The sequence below is a fragment of the Prinia subflava genome, chromosome 12 (genome assembly GCF_021018805.1).
Source record: "Prinia subflava isolate CZ2003 ecotype Zambia chromosome 12, Cam_Psub_1.2, whole genome shotgun sequence".
NCBI lineage: Eukaryota > Metazoa > Chordata > Aves > Passeriformes > Cisticolidae > Prinia > Prinia subflava.
The window spans coordinates 11,428,104-11,445,207 of record NC_086258.1 but is presented as its reverse complement, the minus strand read 5'-3'; the positions used below and the strand labels follow the sequence as shown (position 1 = coordinate 11,445,207).

General features: G+C 42.3%; 1 protein-coding gene across 3 annotated transcripts; it reads right to left on the bottom strand.

Moving 5' to 3' along the window:
* Window positions 1-127: 127 nt before the first annotated feature.
* On the bottom strand, window positions 128-16,934 carry DUS1L (dihydrouridine synthase 1 like). Of its 3 annotated transcripts, none has more exons than XM_063409134.1 (13): window positions 16,410-16,782; window positions 12,822-12,930; window positions 11,879-11,929; window positions 9,640-9,752; window positions 8,801-8,883; window positions 8,534-8,637; window positions 7,451-7,595; window positions 6,745-6,841; window positions 6,292-6,380; window positions 5,347-5,513; window positions 4,729-4,766; window positions 1,604-1,679; window positions 128-1,281 (listed from the first exon to the last, which is right to left on the bottom strand). In XM_063409134.1, the coding sequence occupies exons 1-13, from the start codon at window positions 16,644-16,646 to the stop codon at window positions 1,130-1,132; spliced, it is 1,461 nt and encodes a 486-aa protein (XP_063265204.1). In that variant the 5' UTR covers window positions 16,647-16,782; the 3' UTR covers window positions 128-1,129. The 3 variants fall into 3 exon arrangements, with proteins under 3 accessions (XP_063265204.1, XP_063265206.1, XP_063265205.1); XM_063409136.1 differs by having other exon boundaries at window positions 9,640-9,692; XM_063409135.1 differs by lacking the exons at window positions 11,879-11,929; window positions 12,822-12,930 and having other exon boundaries at window positions 16,410-16,934.
* Between the last annotated feature and the right edge of the window lie 170 nt (window positions 16,935-17,104).

The window sequence follows — 17,104 nt, the reverse complement described above, 5'->3', positions numbered from 1 at the left end:
TGGTTTCATCGCACATCTCTCAGAATTTATCACGTAGGAAGGATAAATGACCACATAATTCCTTGGGCAAGGAAATGTTCATGGACTTGATTCCAATTTCTACTGTAATAAGTTAGCAGAGACTTCATTATTTTCATGTGGGAAAAGCCAATTCTTTATTCACATAACTTATTTTATACAGTTTTTATAGACCTCGTATGCAACTTTAATTGGTTAATAGCTTTCTTGCCAATTAACTCTGTTGGTTAGTAAAAGGTATTCTACTTGTCCATCAAATGTATCTATTCTTGGATTGTTTACATATTTTCTTTACTGATTCTCATGGGACAAATCCCTTGTGATTACAGGTGCATTTGTTTTTCAACCCAGGAATAGGTTGTTATGCTGAAGAGTTTTCGTACCAAGATTGTTTACGCATGGGAACTTGCAAAATACTTAGAAGAAGTGACAGGCTAACTTTGGCAATTTAGCAGAGCAGGCCTGATTTTATGGGGCCTTTCCTTTATAATTCTTTCACCTGGCATGAAAAACTTCACACATATTTTTAGACAACTCTGTTAAAATAGAGATTTCCTCCTCTGCCAACCTCTGGCTCATGGCAGACTGTTAAATTTCATCATACTGTTAAGAAACTAATAATTGTTAATGTGGATATGGGAAAATATTACAGTTTTACATTCACATTTTCCATGTACTGCTGCATTAATTTCTGCACTGAGATGTGACACATTATCTGTTAGTGAGGAAGTTACAGACATTTTTATTTTTAGTGTGCCAGAAGGCTGTTCTAATACAATGCATTTAGTCCCCAGTATTAAAAACACAACGTGAAGGGTTAAGGAGCATACAGGAGGCAGAATGTAATGGCAGCTTACAGCAATTGTCTCACTCAGAAATGCAGGATTTTCAGTCTTTCAAATACAGCATGAGACATATTTAATTGCATCTCTTTTATTTCAAATGCAGGATAATTCCCTGAGTAAGCAGTTTTTTTACTTAAATAAAACTTTTCCAGAAGTTAATAATGTGGAAAAAGTTCACACAGCTGACAGTGAGCTGGAGATGACATTCTTTGGCCCAGGGAAGTAGTGGTCTGGCAGGAGCTCTTGGACTGTTCATTTCCAAAGCTTCACCCTGTATTGTCACCAGCCTCCTTCAGCACTGCCATCTCCCCCCGCTCTGCATCTCCTCTCTGACTGATCTCTGGGGTTTGAATTCCTCTTTGATTGTGCTGCCATGAAAGGGATTTTTCATACTTGGTCTTAAAAAGTAATCCATGACCTGAAAAAACAAAAGGGGAAAAAAACTCCAACATCCTGAAATGAGACAACTAGAATGGTAAACAGAATACCTCATTCCTTATAACGAATGGGTCTTTGCAGACTGGAAACTGCATCCCAAGGCTTTGGAAAGCAGGAGCAATAACATACAGAGAAGGAAGAGCAGTCTTTTAAAATGGTACTATACACTTTTAGATAGCATGTTGCATTTGAGGCAGGATGCAAATTTTAACACTCACCTACACCCCATAACCCAAAGATTAAAGTAATAAATATACACGGGAGATGGATGAGATATTTGCTTGAAGGCCAGATACACTTACCTGGACAATCTGCTACCTCCTTGAATGCTCTTTTCTTACAGCATCCTCGGCACATGTTAAACACACATTTATTGCCCTGGATTGGGATAGTGGTATAAAGAAGCTTGTGTCAGTGAAAATAAAATTATTACTGTTTACTGTAATAAGTAACAACACAGCTCTGCACTTTCAGATCTTTGGAAAAAAAACATGTACTCAGACTAATGAAGATGATGGAGTTGATGTCATATTAGGGGCTATCTAGTGTTTGCACAAAAAGAACAAAAAAACCCCAACCAACAGGAAAAAAAAAATCCACATTCAACTTGTATAACCCCCATAGCCTGTTGGGCAGCTCCAGTTACCCCACCACAAGCAGGCACATGCCATAAGCCCTCTGGAACAAGCGTGAACACATTTGGTGCTGGTGAACTTGCTCTGCAAAGTTCTCTGCAACATGAAACACAGTGCCTGATGTGCTACCATCTGCAGCTACGCCTAAAATATGTTACCACGAGAATTACTTCCCTACTTGCATCTTAAAATACACTTGCGTATTTAATAAACTATAATCTATGACTCTTAGGGGACAGCAGCAGCTGAACCTTGGCTAATTGGTGATGTGGCTATACAAGCCTGGGTCTCTGGGGTGCTTTGCTCACACATATTTTAGAAAAGGGCGTTGATGTTGTTTAGCAAGGTTCCTTCCACCCCAGTCAGAAAATCATCATGTTTAGGGAGACTTTAGTTGAGTTCCTTCTTATTATTATTCTCCACATCCTCACACCCCCTCACCTCATTTCATGACATAGCTCAGAAACACATAATCTAGGGGGGGATAAAAAAAAATTACAGGCCTAGTCAGAAGATTTCAAGTGCTACCCTGCAACATTATAGGGATGTAAGACCAAAACAAAAATAAGTCTAAGCCCTGGTGCAGATGATCCTGGTTTATGCACCAAGTGATGTCACCTGGACTAGCTATGAAAAAGAATGGCTTTGAAAGCATGCCAGCCCACTGCTCAATGCTTTCCCAATAACGAACACAGCAAAAAAAAAAAAAATCCCATTTTTTTTCAGTAGCTGCAGCTTCAAATTTACCCCCAGCTGGCTGCCCCTGCTGTGCTGTGGTAACAGTGTTACAACAGGGAGCAACATCCCATGCTTGTGTTGCAGGCTTCCCCCGACCTGCAAGGTGTAATGCAAATTTTTAAGCTAGAACGCAATATTACGTGCATCTTACACCCTGGTCTACAGATATATTAGTAGTAATAAATACACTCTGCTCACAGAGCTCAGCAACACCACCCTGTCAAGCCATCAACTATGTTCCCTAAGGGAAAACATAAACAAGCAAAAGCAAAATGAACTCTTTGCAGGTATCAAAATATTTGAAATTTCAATACAGAACATGTAAAATCAGCATTTGCTAATACCTCATTTCGCATTGCTAATAGTGAAAGCCAATGTTAATCTGTTGCAAAGGCAGAACTGAGGATGAAGAGGTGCTTGTGCTTGTTTGGATAAAGGCAGAGATCCAAACAACACAAACCAGAGCTGCAGGTGCTGCCTGACGCTCACTGCAGGCTGTACTGGGATGACATTTGAAGTATTTTTATTCGTACACTAAGAACCACACCAGTTATTCAAATTTTCGTTTTCAAGAAAAACTCCACCCACCACTAACCATCGTAAGAGGGGTTTGTTTTTCATTTCACAGTAAAATATGCATGTCATACATCTGTGGAAGTCTGGAGATTTTTTTCCACGATATCTTGAGAAATTCAATTAACTCACTCAACTGTCTTAGCAATAAATACCCTCTGCAGCAGCAAGACTGCACTTTTTTTGGAGAGAAAGGCAAATTCTTTCAAAGAATCTATGTATGTTAAGGATTTTTGTGCAGCATCCTAACCTCAGAGATTGGTTACAGTTAATGGTTAAAAAGCTTTTGCTCAAGTATGGACTTTCCTCCCCCCACACACACTTATCAGCAGGACTTGGCATGCACCTGTGTGACTGGGCACTGGCATAGATCTACCTCAGGATCTGGAATAACAGAACAGAATCATAGAATAGTTTGGGTTGGAAGGAGCCTTTAGAGGTCATCTACTCCAACCCCCTGCGAAGACCAGGGACATTTTCAACTAGATCAGGTTGCTCAGAGCCCTGTCCAACCTGACCTTGAATGTTTCCAGGAATGGGGCATCCACAACCTCTCTGGGCAACCTGGGCTGCTGCCTCACCATAAAAAATTACTTCTAATCTAAGACATAACTAGTCTGAATCTACTCTCTTTTTCTTTAAACCCATCGCCCCCTGTCCTACTGCAACAGGCCCTGCTAAAAAGTCCATCACTGTCTTTCTTTTAATTCCCCTTAAGGCACTGGAAGGGGCAGTGAGGCTCCCTAGAACCTTCTCTTCTCCAGGCTGAACACTGCCCAGTCTCTCAGCCTGTCTCCACGGCAGAGGGACTCCATCCCCCAATCATCTTTGCAGCCTTCTCTGGGCCTGCCCTAACAGCTCTATGTGTCTCCTGCACCAAGGGCCCCTGAGCTGGATGCAGTACGCCAGGTGGGGGTCTCACAAGAGCAGAGGAAAGGCACAGAATCCCCTCACCGCTTAACTTGCTGGCCATGCTGCTTTTGATGCAGTTTAGAACACAGGTGCTTTCTGGGCTGTGAGCGCACATTACTGAGTCACAGCCAGCCTTTGATCCACCAGCACCCCAAAGGCCTGGGCAGGGCTGCTCTCAATCTGTTCATCCCCCCATCCTAGATTTGATACCATGGTTGCCCCAACCCAAGTGCAGAATCTTGCATTTGGCCTTGTTAAACCTCAGAGGTTCCCACAGGCCACTGCTTGAGCTTGTCCAGGTCCCTCTGAATGGCCCTGTCCCTCAGGTGTGTCATCACTCCACTCAGCTTGGTGTCATCTGCAAATGTGCTGAGGACACTCTTGATGCCACTGTCCACATCAGTGATGGAGACACTTAGCAGTGCTGGTCCCAACATAGACCCCTGAGGGACACCATTTGCCACTTACCTCCATCCAGACATTGTGTGACTGATCCCTAAAATGGTACCTAAATGGTAATTTATTTCCACTTAATGAAAATGCTTTTGTGGACACTTGTACTGACTTACCTTAGGGTTTCCACATTGATCACATTTTGCATATTTGGCTGAGAAAGAGAGAGACAAAGCTGATTTCACCAATGGTATTTTTATGTGGAAGGAGTAAGTTTAAAAAATTTAAAAAAAAAAAAAAAAATCAGAACCACACAAAGCTTGGTGCTTTTCTAGCCAGAGAGTTTTTTTGAAATAAAAATACTGTACCTCAAATAACAGCACTAAGGTAAAAATACTTCGAATTTTTAAGTGCCTCTAAGCTAAATTCCAAACATGAAAATTTTAATCCTCAAGTCAAGCATAAAACAGGAGGACAACAGCTTGAAATTCATACAAAATTTCCATTTCAAATGCTAGTGACAGCTACAATTCAGTTTGTAAGATTTTGATCTTAAAAAGATGCTTACAGAGAAGAGAATCAGTGACCTACTACTTTGATCCTTGTTTGTTTCCTTTACTAATAAACACTATTTTAATCATGTTATCTGCTATTGAAATTTCAATAGCAACAATTCCTTCTCTTTTTCAAGAAGTTTCTACAAGTACACAAGCCAGGAAAATTCATAGAGGCAAGTTATGCCAAAGGTGGTATCAGTAACTCTCCATACATTTATGCCAATAAATGGAACTTACGTTTTAAAGATGGATCAAAGCTTTTATTTGGATTTCTTAACTTCTTTTTTTGTTTATTCTTTGACAGATGCTCAGCATTTCCATCTTCCTCTTCTTCCAGAGCACGTTTCCCTCGCACACCTTTTTCAGTTCCACTATCTCCATTCTCTCTGCATCTCTCCTTTGGCCTGAAACAGTGAATTTCATCATCAATTGGCTGGAGGGAAGAAGAAGCTGTTCCCTGACCATTACTCTGGTTTACAGAAATCTGGGGACGCCATAAACCTGTCTGTCATGGCTACAATGAAGTGTCATTGCCCTTAGAAGTGGCTTAGAAAAACCTAGCTTTTTTGGTTAACACTGGCAGTTAACAGACACACTATCAGATATATAAGCGTGAAAGCCAATTAAAGTTGGTCAGCTAAATTAGGTACCTGTTATTCCCAGGTTTTACTTCAGCATTTTTTAAAGTATTTACTTAAGTATTAATCTTGACACACTTGTTCTCTTCTTCAGCCCGATTTTCAGCAGAAGGGGAATAACCTATCTGAAAACCTTGTCCATTCATTACAAGCATCCTTTACAGAATATAATTTAGTTCTTATCTTTGCTACCAAAGCAGTTACCAGCAACATTCATGTTGCATGTGACAACAAAGCAGTATCAGGTAGCGTATTTGCTGCACATCAGATTCTTTTTCTGAGCTGCAGTGGGATTCCTAATCTTTACTTTGCAGAGAGAGAGAAATTTGAGGAGGATCCAAAGGAGAAGATGCAAACAATGAGCAACATCCCCTTGAACAAAGCAATAATAGGAGAAAACCAAACTAGAATAAAAAGAATACAAAGTCTTCAAGCCTTTTTTTTAAAATGAATGTAAGCTCCTAGAACAGACTCAATGGCTGATACTGATGGTATGGGTGGGAAAGGCCTATGAGTACCCGTAAGTATCAAAATAGTAACTCACCCTGGCCTGATGTATGGCTGACAGATCCAGTGGAAAAAAGGCAACCCTTCTTTTGGCTTTTCTCCTTCCTTCTGATTGGCTATTTCTTCCTGCAGCATAAGAGTTACAGTCAGTCTTCCTGAAGTTGTCAGAAAATACACTAAACACTCAAACTCCAGGAAATCACAAACTGAAAATTAAGCTAACAATTACTGCCACTTACATATTGGCAAAAAAAAAAAAATCTACCAAGATAGATGAACTGAAGCACATTTGTAACTCCTAAATCAGCTTCATCACGTAAAATTGTCCAGGCATAAGGGGATGCTACTGTAGTAAGTTACCAATATCAAGATTAGTAAGCCACAAAGTCACAGAGAAGTGACTAATGGATGTCAACTCTATGACATACTTGGTACATTCCCACAAAGTGCAGGCAGTGCTGTTCTGGGAAATTAGGGCCCATCTTGGTACCTGGCATCGCAGTTTCAGCTCCCTGTTGACATCTACGATGCCCTCTAGAGTCTTCACTTTTGCTAATTCTTCACGCAGCTGATGGTAAACTTGAAGCCTGAGGCAAATCCCAAACATAAAGTTATATTTAGACTGCAATCAACTAAAAATAACTCTATAAAAGCCTCTTATACACTTTTCCTGATTCATTTGCCTTTGGTAGAAGCTTATGTTCTTCTTTTTAAGTTCAGAGAAAAGCACACATATGTCTATTCCAGATAAATACTTGGCAGACAACCAAGGTACTTTGACATAAGCTAACCATGAATGTACAGTGCATCAGCTGCTTTGCAGTAACTGCCCATAGCCATGCTCTTGCTCCACAATAAATGCAAGAGCACTTTGCCTCACAATGAACAAGGAGATAGTTAACTTGTGTTTGCCATCAAGTGTGTGTGTGCACATGGGCAATTACCACATTGCAACTGGAGTGCTGTGAGCTCACACCCTGGCTGATCTTGTGGCAACTTGTTCATTCCCCATGCCCTGTTTCCCAGATATGAAATGAAGGGTAAAGGCCTCAAGCCTACATCCTCTCCAGCCAGGTCCAGGAAAGAAAACCTTGAGCATACTCATTCTGGCCAAACAAATCCTTGTCCAGAAAACCCAGATACGTGCTAAACAGGATGAGCCCTGAAAACATTAAGAGTTCTATGGAGATACTCACGTGTGATGCCAGAGCTTGAAGAGATGAGCCCTAACGTAAGACAAGGGACAAGGGTACTTCCGCACTATCTCCAGATACTCCTCAGCCATCTCCCACACCAATGGGTTCCGGCCCTCAAACAAAGCTGGGTTATGAAGATTACCTTCTAGGAAATGAAAATAAATACTCAAACTTTCATTTCAGGATTGAAGCAAAGGCAAACATCTCTGCTGTGGAGTTTGATCATCCCTTTTGTGATTCTACAGCCACAGACACATCACCCATGTACTCTCCAGAAGAACACAGGGTCCGTAAAACTCTAGCCTGACCGTGGGATACTGTATTTCACTATACAATTCCTAATTGCACTGAACAGCTCATATCTAGTTAAAGTACAGTTTCTAGAAAGGCATCTAACCTTGACACAAAGACAGTAAATCAAATTAATAAATAGAGAAATCACTGGTTTTTTTGCATAATGGTTAAATACTGAAATGACAAGTGTCTTGCCTTCTGTCTGTATTGATATTTGTCTGGCCCAGCTTTACAGATACAGCTTCTCACTGTGCCTTCCTCTACTGGCTTCACAAGCCTTTTGTTAACCAGTATTTTCTAAAACTGAGATTCTACAATCCTTCTTTAACTGTGTGAGCGATCAAAAAGCTCTTTCTCATGCCAATCCTAGCTCTTCCTGTAGGAAGTTATGTCAATTCTTGTTCCAACCCAATGTGAACCACCTGCAGGAATATTAATCCACAGATGCACTTAGTTCATCAAGAACCATTCAAAAACTGTTCCACTGATTACCAGATGTCACAAAAATATTCCAGGAAAACAGGAGCCCCATATACCTTTGTCAAATAATTAGATTTGAGCTCAATGAGTCAATGCTATTGCAAGTCTGACATAACAATTCTTACAAATCTTAAATGATTCCTGGTCTTGGCATGAGATGGCCAGTATGAGACAAGTGAGAATGGCCACTCAGCTGTCAAGCAAAGCTGTTCACCTAGTCAATCTGATAAAAGTTTTTAATAAATGTATACGGGGCTACTAAGGGAAACAACTCATATTCTCATCTGAGTAAAAGTTAATTTTCTTTACCTGCACTCATGACGCCATGTACTCCTGTCTTACGAATGCATTCTTCCACATCGCTGAGACACTGGATATTTCCATTTGCAAATACAGGAATGTTTACAGCTTTTCTATACCAGTGAATAAAACAGAGGCATAAAACTGGGAATTGGAGTCAACCCAGAAATTCTCCTCCTGTCACACAAATTTGTTTGCTCTTCAATGCCATTGCATACTCTGTTTAAAATCCAGAGTGCTAGTAGGAATCCCCTAAGACTGGTACTGCTCACTAACCTGACAGCTTGAATGTGCTCCCAAGATGCCACGCCAGCAAGAGGTCCTTTCTGTTCTTTAGTACGGCCATGCACAGTCAGCAGCTGGAACACAAAATTACATTTACTTTCCACATGTATCAACTACTGGAATAAATCCACTGAAAAAAAACTTCCTTTCACTCCCTACACTTTATGGATACCACTGAGTTCCTGGTGCTATTTCAACAGTGCAGGGAGTTTAGCAACACCGAAAGATAGCAGCAGCTCACCTACCGTGGTCTTAGGCTTCTTTCATTTTGCTATTCCAAGGCATGACAAGATTCTATCATGGGACAACCTACAGCTTTCCTTTTGCACTGGATTCCATTTGTGATTCACTCTGGAATTTGTGATATATTGACCTAGGTTTCACCTCAGCAGAACATCCAAATACTGTTAGTACTGTCTCTAACTATCTCTTGACCATCTCTTCCAATTTAATTGGAGTTAAATCCTAGAAGGCTGCCTATTTCTTCTAGTGATACCTTTTGATACCCTTTTTCTTCTGCAGTACTCTGGATTTCATGCATTCACACTGCCTCCTGCAGCACTATGTGAAGATTGAGATGCTCAACCACAGTGAAGGATGCTGCACAGTGCAGTGATTATAAGAGACTGAAATCATTGTGTCTTCTGTACCATGCTACTGACCAGCGGCCTAGGACTGCAAACACACAGAATCTGTCTGCATCCTGTTTGCTCTGTCTGCAAAATAATGCAGCCTATTCATCTTCACAGTACACCAATAACTAGTCATCAGATACTTTACACAAAGTTATGTGTCCAGTGCAAGAGTAGAGGGAGCAGCTGCCTTCTTACCTGGCAGCCAGCTTTCTCCAGCATCTGTGCATACTTCACTGTCTTGTCAATGTCTGGGAAAACGCGGATTTTGCATGTGATGGGAACAGAGAGCTTCTCGTTAGCCAGTAAAACTGAGAAAGATTGAAAAGACAGGTAAGTGGGCTGCACAATGCTATGAAAAGTGTCTGCTCTTCTCAAGATCTGATGCTGGGTGCGGTATGGCAAAAGCCTGAGAAGTTACTGTCATGCAGTTCTCAAAGCTTAAAAAATCAGCAGTGTCCTCTACAATCCTTATTGCACAGTTTAATCCCGTAACAGTAACACACATGAAACACAGAATCTGCATCCTAACAAGGTAGCATAAAATAGTCACTCTTTTAATAGCCCTAACACTTCCACTGCATTAAGCCTTCACTTTCAAAGACCACCCCCTCACAACTTAATTATTGATACACGTTTATTATCACCACAGGCTGTTGTACTCCTCCAACACTAACACTTGCTTGTCTACCTCTCCCACAAAAAGGTGCTTCACTTCTTTGCATTTTATCACAAACATAATCATTTTAAGTATAGTCTGATCCATGGCAAGCAGAGGATTATCAAGTGAGGTAGGCTGTGGATGCAATCAAGTAGTAAATGTAAGTTATAGAGTCAGGGTGAAATCTAGAACATAATGGTAAACTCCCAGTCCTTACACAGTACACAGAATCACAAAATTACCAAAAAGAGAGCTAACAAAGACAGCCAACAGGAAAACACTGAGTAAAGTTGTGTCTGAAATTCTCTTCCAGAGCTTGGATATACAATGTATGAAGTCATCTGCTGTCTTCTAATCCAAATCCTACAAGCCCTAATGATAGGTACTTCCCATCACCATTTCAAAGGAGCAAGCAAGGTGTATACAGGTGCAAGCAGAAAAGAGTGTTCCACCATTTTAAAGGCGGCTGGGGAAAGAAGGAGGAAGAAGCCTAAGACAACTCTCTTACTAGACAGCCTGGGTTCTCGCCCAACTAGATGACCTGGGTTCTCTTCACAGCTTGAGGCTATTCTGATTTGCATATTTCTCAACAACCACGATGGGCAAGGAAGCACTGTCTTATCTTACAGGTTGTCAGCAGTGTCTTTATACCAAACATCACTCAAGATTCCTCAGACCACCGGGAATGCAAACAGAAATAAGACTCTCTAACTTCACGGTGCCAACACTTGCTTTGAAGTGGGATGAAGGCACATTCTCAGTTCTACAACATGACCAAAACCTTGCTTTTTATATCAGTTACAATTGTATTTCTTAAAAAATATGATACTATTTATTGCAGACAAGTAAAGATATTATTAAAGAAATGTGTCTTAAAAAATACAGTTTAGGTCCTACTACCCTAGCTAACCTAGCAATAGATTGTAAGTTCTTATGCGAAACAATCTTGGGAATGAAAAGTTCGTTAACACAGCAACCTATTGGAGAGAAAAATAAGTCTGCACCTGCATATACAATAGATCTGTCCCATGAGAATCCACAAAGGAAATATGTAAACATCTGAGTGAAAGAGAGAGTCTGAGCAAGTACACACAAAACACCTTTTAACCAATAAATTATATGGCCAGAAAACTACTAGCCAATTAGAGTTGAACACGAGGTCTGTAAAAACTGTAAAAAATGAGTTATGTGAATAAAGAATGGGGTTTTTTTTTCTGCATGAGGAAACTGAGTCCTGGCAGATTATTATTACAACTGTTCACAACAGCTACTGATAGCCTGAAAATAACCTACACAAATTAAGAGAAGAATGGCATAATTTACTATACTGGGGACAGAAAGAGTACACATAGTTGATCAGGAAAGGGCAACTGTGGCTTCAAGCAGAAACATGACTCTTGGCACCTGAGAATTTCAAAGTGCAAAAAGCAAGGCACTGGGACTTCTGCTGTTTCTAGAGTTGGAGAACCACTAAACTATCATATGAGACTGGAACTTGACTCACTTTCACCTGAAGTCTGTTTCAGGCACAAAAGTCTTTTTGCAGATCTAGTGTGAGTTTCAAGTGGGATACCACCAAGTATCTTGAGGGTGCCACTGGAATACAGTATGAAATTAAAAAAAAAAAAAAGAAAAAAAGAAAAAACCCACCACAACCGCCCCTTCAAAACCCAAACACAACTCTGCCCAAAAAAATATGACACACTTCCTTTCCCCCAAAATCCCTAAACCTCCTCTCAATAACTAGTTTATTCTAATTCCTCTCTAAGTACTTACTCATTCTCTGAAGAAGATCCCACTCCTCTTGCAGAAATGCTCCATAGTGACCTATGATAAAATAGCATATGACAGACTTGTGCAGAAGAGTAAGATCCTGTAGCACAGTTTTCATAAACTCTCAGAAACAAATATCCAGACACTCCTATGCCTCACTGGCAGAAACAGAGTTGCTCTGTCCTGCCCCAACTGGAAGAGTGGGATCATTCTGTTCTCCCTGCCACCCTAGATTTACAGGATAAACAAGGAATCCCCACACCCTACTTTCACTGATACTCTCCAAGGCTGATATGTTGACACTAGCAGCTCAGAGTCCAGCTTCTAAGGGTTTATACCAGATATTTAATAAATCCCATTAGGATAATAGATGATCAGACTGAAAGATCTATTTGCACTACTAATCATTTCCTATTAGTCTTTGAAAGATATTTGAGAAGACGAACGGGCAGTTACTGAACAAATATTTTCTCAACACCTTAACTGATACAAAATTTTCGAACACAGGTTCTGGTTTTCAAACATACAGTATCTAAGGGATTCAGCAGGTGTCATCCTCTTCTACACTATTGTGAAAAAGCTCTGTGCAAGTATCAGGGAAATAGGAGATCCTAAGTGACTGAATGATGTAATCTTAACTGCAGTTTTTAAAAAATAGGCTGTCTGAGCAAAAATCAGAAAGAAAATCAAACTCTTATTAAAAAAAATGTTTCCAAAGGATATTCTAGACACAGGAGCTGTCACTTAAGAGAAATTAGAATTAATTATATCTAATTTTTGCTTTAGGTACTACAAAGTGTTACCTGCTACACTAGGTGTAACTGAGTCTGACTTCAGCCCCTCCCCAAGGCTTGATTTGGCCCTCTTGATATTTTACTGCCAACATTCACATTTGAAATACCATTTGCCATTTATCTGCTTATCCAGGGTTCAGATTTGCACATACCTCTCTTTGCAATCATTTGGGGGCAACCCAAATTTAGGTCTATGGCATCACAGTAATCCTGAGCCAAGAGTGCTGCTTGGACAAACACTTCAGGATCATTGGCACAGAACTGTGAAAACCAAAGAGAAGTGGAATAATCAGGCAATAGCTTTCTTCAAATACTGACAAAATGTTATGATGTAGTTATGAAGCAACTACCTGCTACAGAAAACAGGCAAATATGCACAGTTAATAATACCAAATACTATTTCTCAAAATGATCAAGAGAAGCAATGTGATGTTATCATTTGGATTTCAGTAAAGCATTTGATACTGTTTCTCACAGGATGGTTTTGGACAAAATATCCAGCTGGATAAACACATTGTGTGATGGGTGAACAACTGGTTCACAAGTCAAGCGCAAAGGGTTATAGTGACTGGGATGACATTAGGCTGCTGACCGATCATGACTAGGGTTCCGCAGCGCTCCACCTTAGGTGGAGCCAGAGCTCTTTATCAGCTCCATAAATTACTTGTAACCTTGCTGACATTTGTAACCTTGCTGAGGACACTAAAGTGGGAGCAGCTATCCAATCCCTGAGAGGCACAGAAGCCCTGCAGAGAGACCTTGACAATCAGAGGGCTAGGCAATCACCAAGCATATGAAGTTCAATAAAGACAAACAGCCTGTTCTGAACCTGGGATATGGTGACTCTGCATGTACGGACAGACAAGGGAAAAAAACGCTGGAGAACAGTGCTGCAGAAAGGGACCTGGGGATCCTGATTGATGGCAAGTTGAATATGAGTCAGCAGTGCCCTGGCAGCCAGGAAGGCCAGTTGTGTCTTGGGGGGCATCAGGTCCAGCATCGCCAGCTGGGCCGAGGAAGGGATTGTCCCACTCTGCTCTGCACTGGGGCTGCATCACCTCGAGTCCTGGGGACAGTCTGGGACACCACAACATAAGAAAGATCGAAAGCTATTAGACAGTGTCCAATGGAGCTTAAAAGATGATGAAAGGTCTGGAGGGGCCATACGAAGAGTGGCTAAAGTGACTTGGCTTGTTCAGCCTACAGAAGAGAAGATAGAGGGGAGACTCCATAGAAGTCTGTAAGTTCCTCACAAGTGGCAGCAGAGGGACAGCTCTGATCTCTGCTCTCTGTGACCAGTGACAGGAGCTGAGGGAATGTCTGGAGCTGTGTCAGGAGAAGTTTCGGCTGGATATCAGGAAAAGGCTCTTCCCCAGAGGGTGGTCAGGCACTGGAACAGGCTCTCAAGGGCAGTGGTCATGGCCCTAAATCTCCCGGAGCTCAAGGAGCATTTGGACAACACTGGTGGGATTCTGGTGGCTGTTCTGTGCAGGAGCTGGACTTTGTGAATCCCTTACAACTAAGGATATTCTATGAGTCTATGAAAAAAAACTCCAAACAAAATCTGTGACACTTACCAGCTAAAGATCCACAACCTTCAAATGATAAAATGAGAAAAATGAGCATTCAAGAGGCAAAGAAATACCAGATGAATATTTTACACGTGGTACCCAAGAATAAGTGGAAACAACTTTTAAAATCCTCTGCAGAACAAACAGCTATACAGCATTTTAACACAGAAAGGCAGAGCTTAGGAAAAGAGTCACCTATAACATCTCTGGGTCTTGAGACAGCTCAAACTTTGTAGATATCAATATGTACAATTGCCTCTAAAATGAATTCCCATGGAATATGAAACAGACACATGGGCTATAGTCAAATGCTCAGTCTTAACTGAATATAATTACTATTACATTTAAAGCACAGCACAAAAAAAGCAAATTAATAAAATAGGTTAATTTGAAGCTTCTTTGTTGAAGAGGACAGACTATTCTTCTCATTTATGCTTTTAAACACATTTTCTTAAACCCATTTTTAACAAAAACCAATGCCATCATGTCTTTATATAAACTTGAAACAAAATGTAAACACTTCTGAGCAGAAGGTGTTAGTTAAACCCTACAGCACTACATAAAATTATGACTGACAGCAACTAAAATAAAAAATCATTTGCTTTCTCTGAGATGACTGAAACAATGGAAAGCCTCCAACCATGCCATATAATGAGAATGTTAGCACAGTAAACAAAGTCTTCAGAGCACGCTAAGCTCAGATGTACCTTTGCCTAATCTAATTGCGATACTCTGTGACCAAATCTGTAAGGACTGCTGCACAAGATAAATCCAAAGATTAGTTAGTTCTGAACTTTATGTCCAATAGTGGCCAATGGGAAGAAGGGTAACACAGCAAGCTCACAGCAAGTGATCCTGTTCAGGTAGTGTCACCCAGAACATACAGCTTACTGAGCTGAAGATCTGTGATTTACAGCTTTCTATGATTACTTGAATTTCCACCACTTGTACTTTTCTGTGTCAAAAGAAACTACCTCCCACAGAAGAAGAATGTACAAGATGCTGAGATTAGCTCATTTGGTTAGAGCATGGTGATAACAGCATTAAGGTTGTGAGTTCTATCCCTGTGTAGGCAAGTCACCTAAAAGTTGGACTCAGTGTACTTGTGGATCCCTTCCAACCCAGAATATTCCATGATTCTGTGAAAGCTGTACTGAGACAGATCAAAGGTCAACACCAAAGTGTTTAGGGAACAGCAGAAGCTAAAAAAGTGTCTGTAAGGACTTTTGAAGCAGAAGGTGTGTTTGTTGCACCTACCTCAAGTGTTTTCTTTGATTCGCTTTCTAAACTCATGTAATCTTTCAGAATCCAGTACATCCCACAACAATGAATTCCACAGTTTATAACTATCACTATGCTTACTTGTTTCCCATTTATCATCTTCAAGGCATCTCCACAGGCTTCGCTCATCTCTCCCCTCAGTCAAGGGAGACACTTTTTTTCCCAGGATAAAGAGTCCTCATCATTTAACTGTTCCAAATATGAAAATCAGTCATTCCTCTGCTCATGACAACCATATTTCCCTGCATTACTCTCCACCTCTAGAAGCCACTTTCCCTCTTTGGGACAGAGTGAAGTACCTGAACATCACACAGTAGTCCAGAAGCAGAAGCAACACATGCTTTAAAATCTGTCCTATCTTCCTTGCATCTTTTCTCTATAGCTAAACATTGAGGGTTTCAGAGAATTACTCAAAAAGCTGTGATCCTCCTTGAGTGGTACCAGATCTGGGACACACCTTGACACTGCAAGACCAACAGTAATTTGTTTCTAAAGATGAGGTGCAAGGGACTGAAACCCTGTGAGAAGTCCAGTGCTCCAGGTCCCTGTGGTTAAGACAGCAAATCATCTGTTAAACATGGGATAAACAGAAAAACACCTTCATAAGCTAAGTACTGTCAGTGGTATTTAGATGAAGAAAATGAGATTTCTGTCATCCTATATAAGCACGTTAAAATGTGGATGAGGCTGACTACCTTCAACTCATGCACATTTAGAAAACGCCTGGATTTGTCAGCATGACGGGGGTGGATAGCGCAGGTGCGTTTGGCAATGCTGCCTTGCGTCCTCCACGTTACCCAAGAACGGCACCGCAGGATGAGCTGCTCCTCCCGGCAGCCGCTTGGTGCCGGGGCTGACAGGGCGAGCCGGGGCGGGGGCCGTGCTCACCTGCACGATGAGCGGGCGGTCCTCGGGACAGGCCTCGCCATAGAGGTTCTCGCGGCGGTAGTTGGCGTCCCTGAGGAAGACCTGGGCGTGTAGCATCGGTGTGTAGCAGAGCTGGGCGCCGTGACGGCGGCTCAGCAGCCTCCAGGCCAGCTCGCTCTGGTCCACCATGGGCGCCACCACGTAGTGGGCGCTCCGCAGCGTCTCCCTCCAGAAGGCTTCCCCGCGCAGCTTCGGCATCTCCCGCCTGCTCGCCCGTGCAGCGCTGCGGCAGCTGTCGCTCCGCGCTGCCGCCCCGGGGCTCGCGGCCTGAAGCCCGCAGGCTGCCGCGACGGCTGCGCCCGGGCCGGGCACCGGCGCAGCCGGACGGTGCCACCGCCATTTCGCTCCGGCTGGCTCAGCGGTGCAGCCGCGCGCCGTCCCCTCCAGAAACCGCGGCGCTGCCAGCAGGGGCCCCGCGCTACCCGGGCCGCCTGCAGGGCGGCTGAGGGGCGCCTGCCGGAGCGCCGTGCTCGGGCGGTCTCCCCCCAGGTGTCGTGACGGCGACAGGGAGCTCTGACCCTCCGCCGGTACGCGCCTCGCAGCAACTGCCGTCCTTTGTCCCGGAGTCCCGAGCCGGGCGTCTTTGGGCACTTGGGCCTCCGCCGCAGCCGGTGCCGAGAGGAAGCGCCGTGACTGAGCGTTGCAAGAGCTCGACA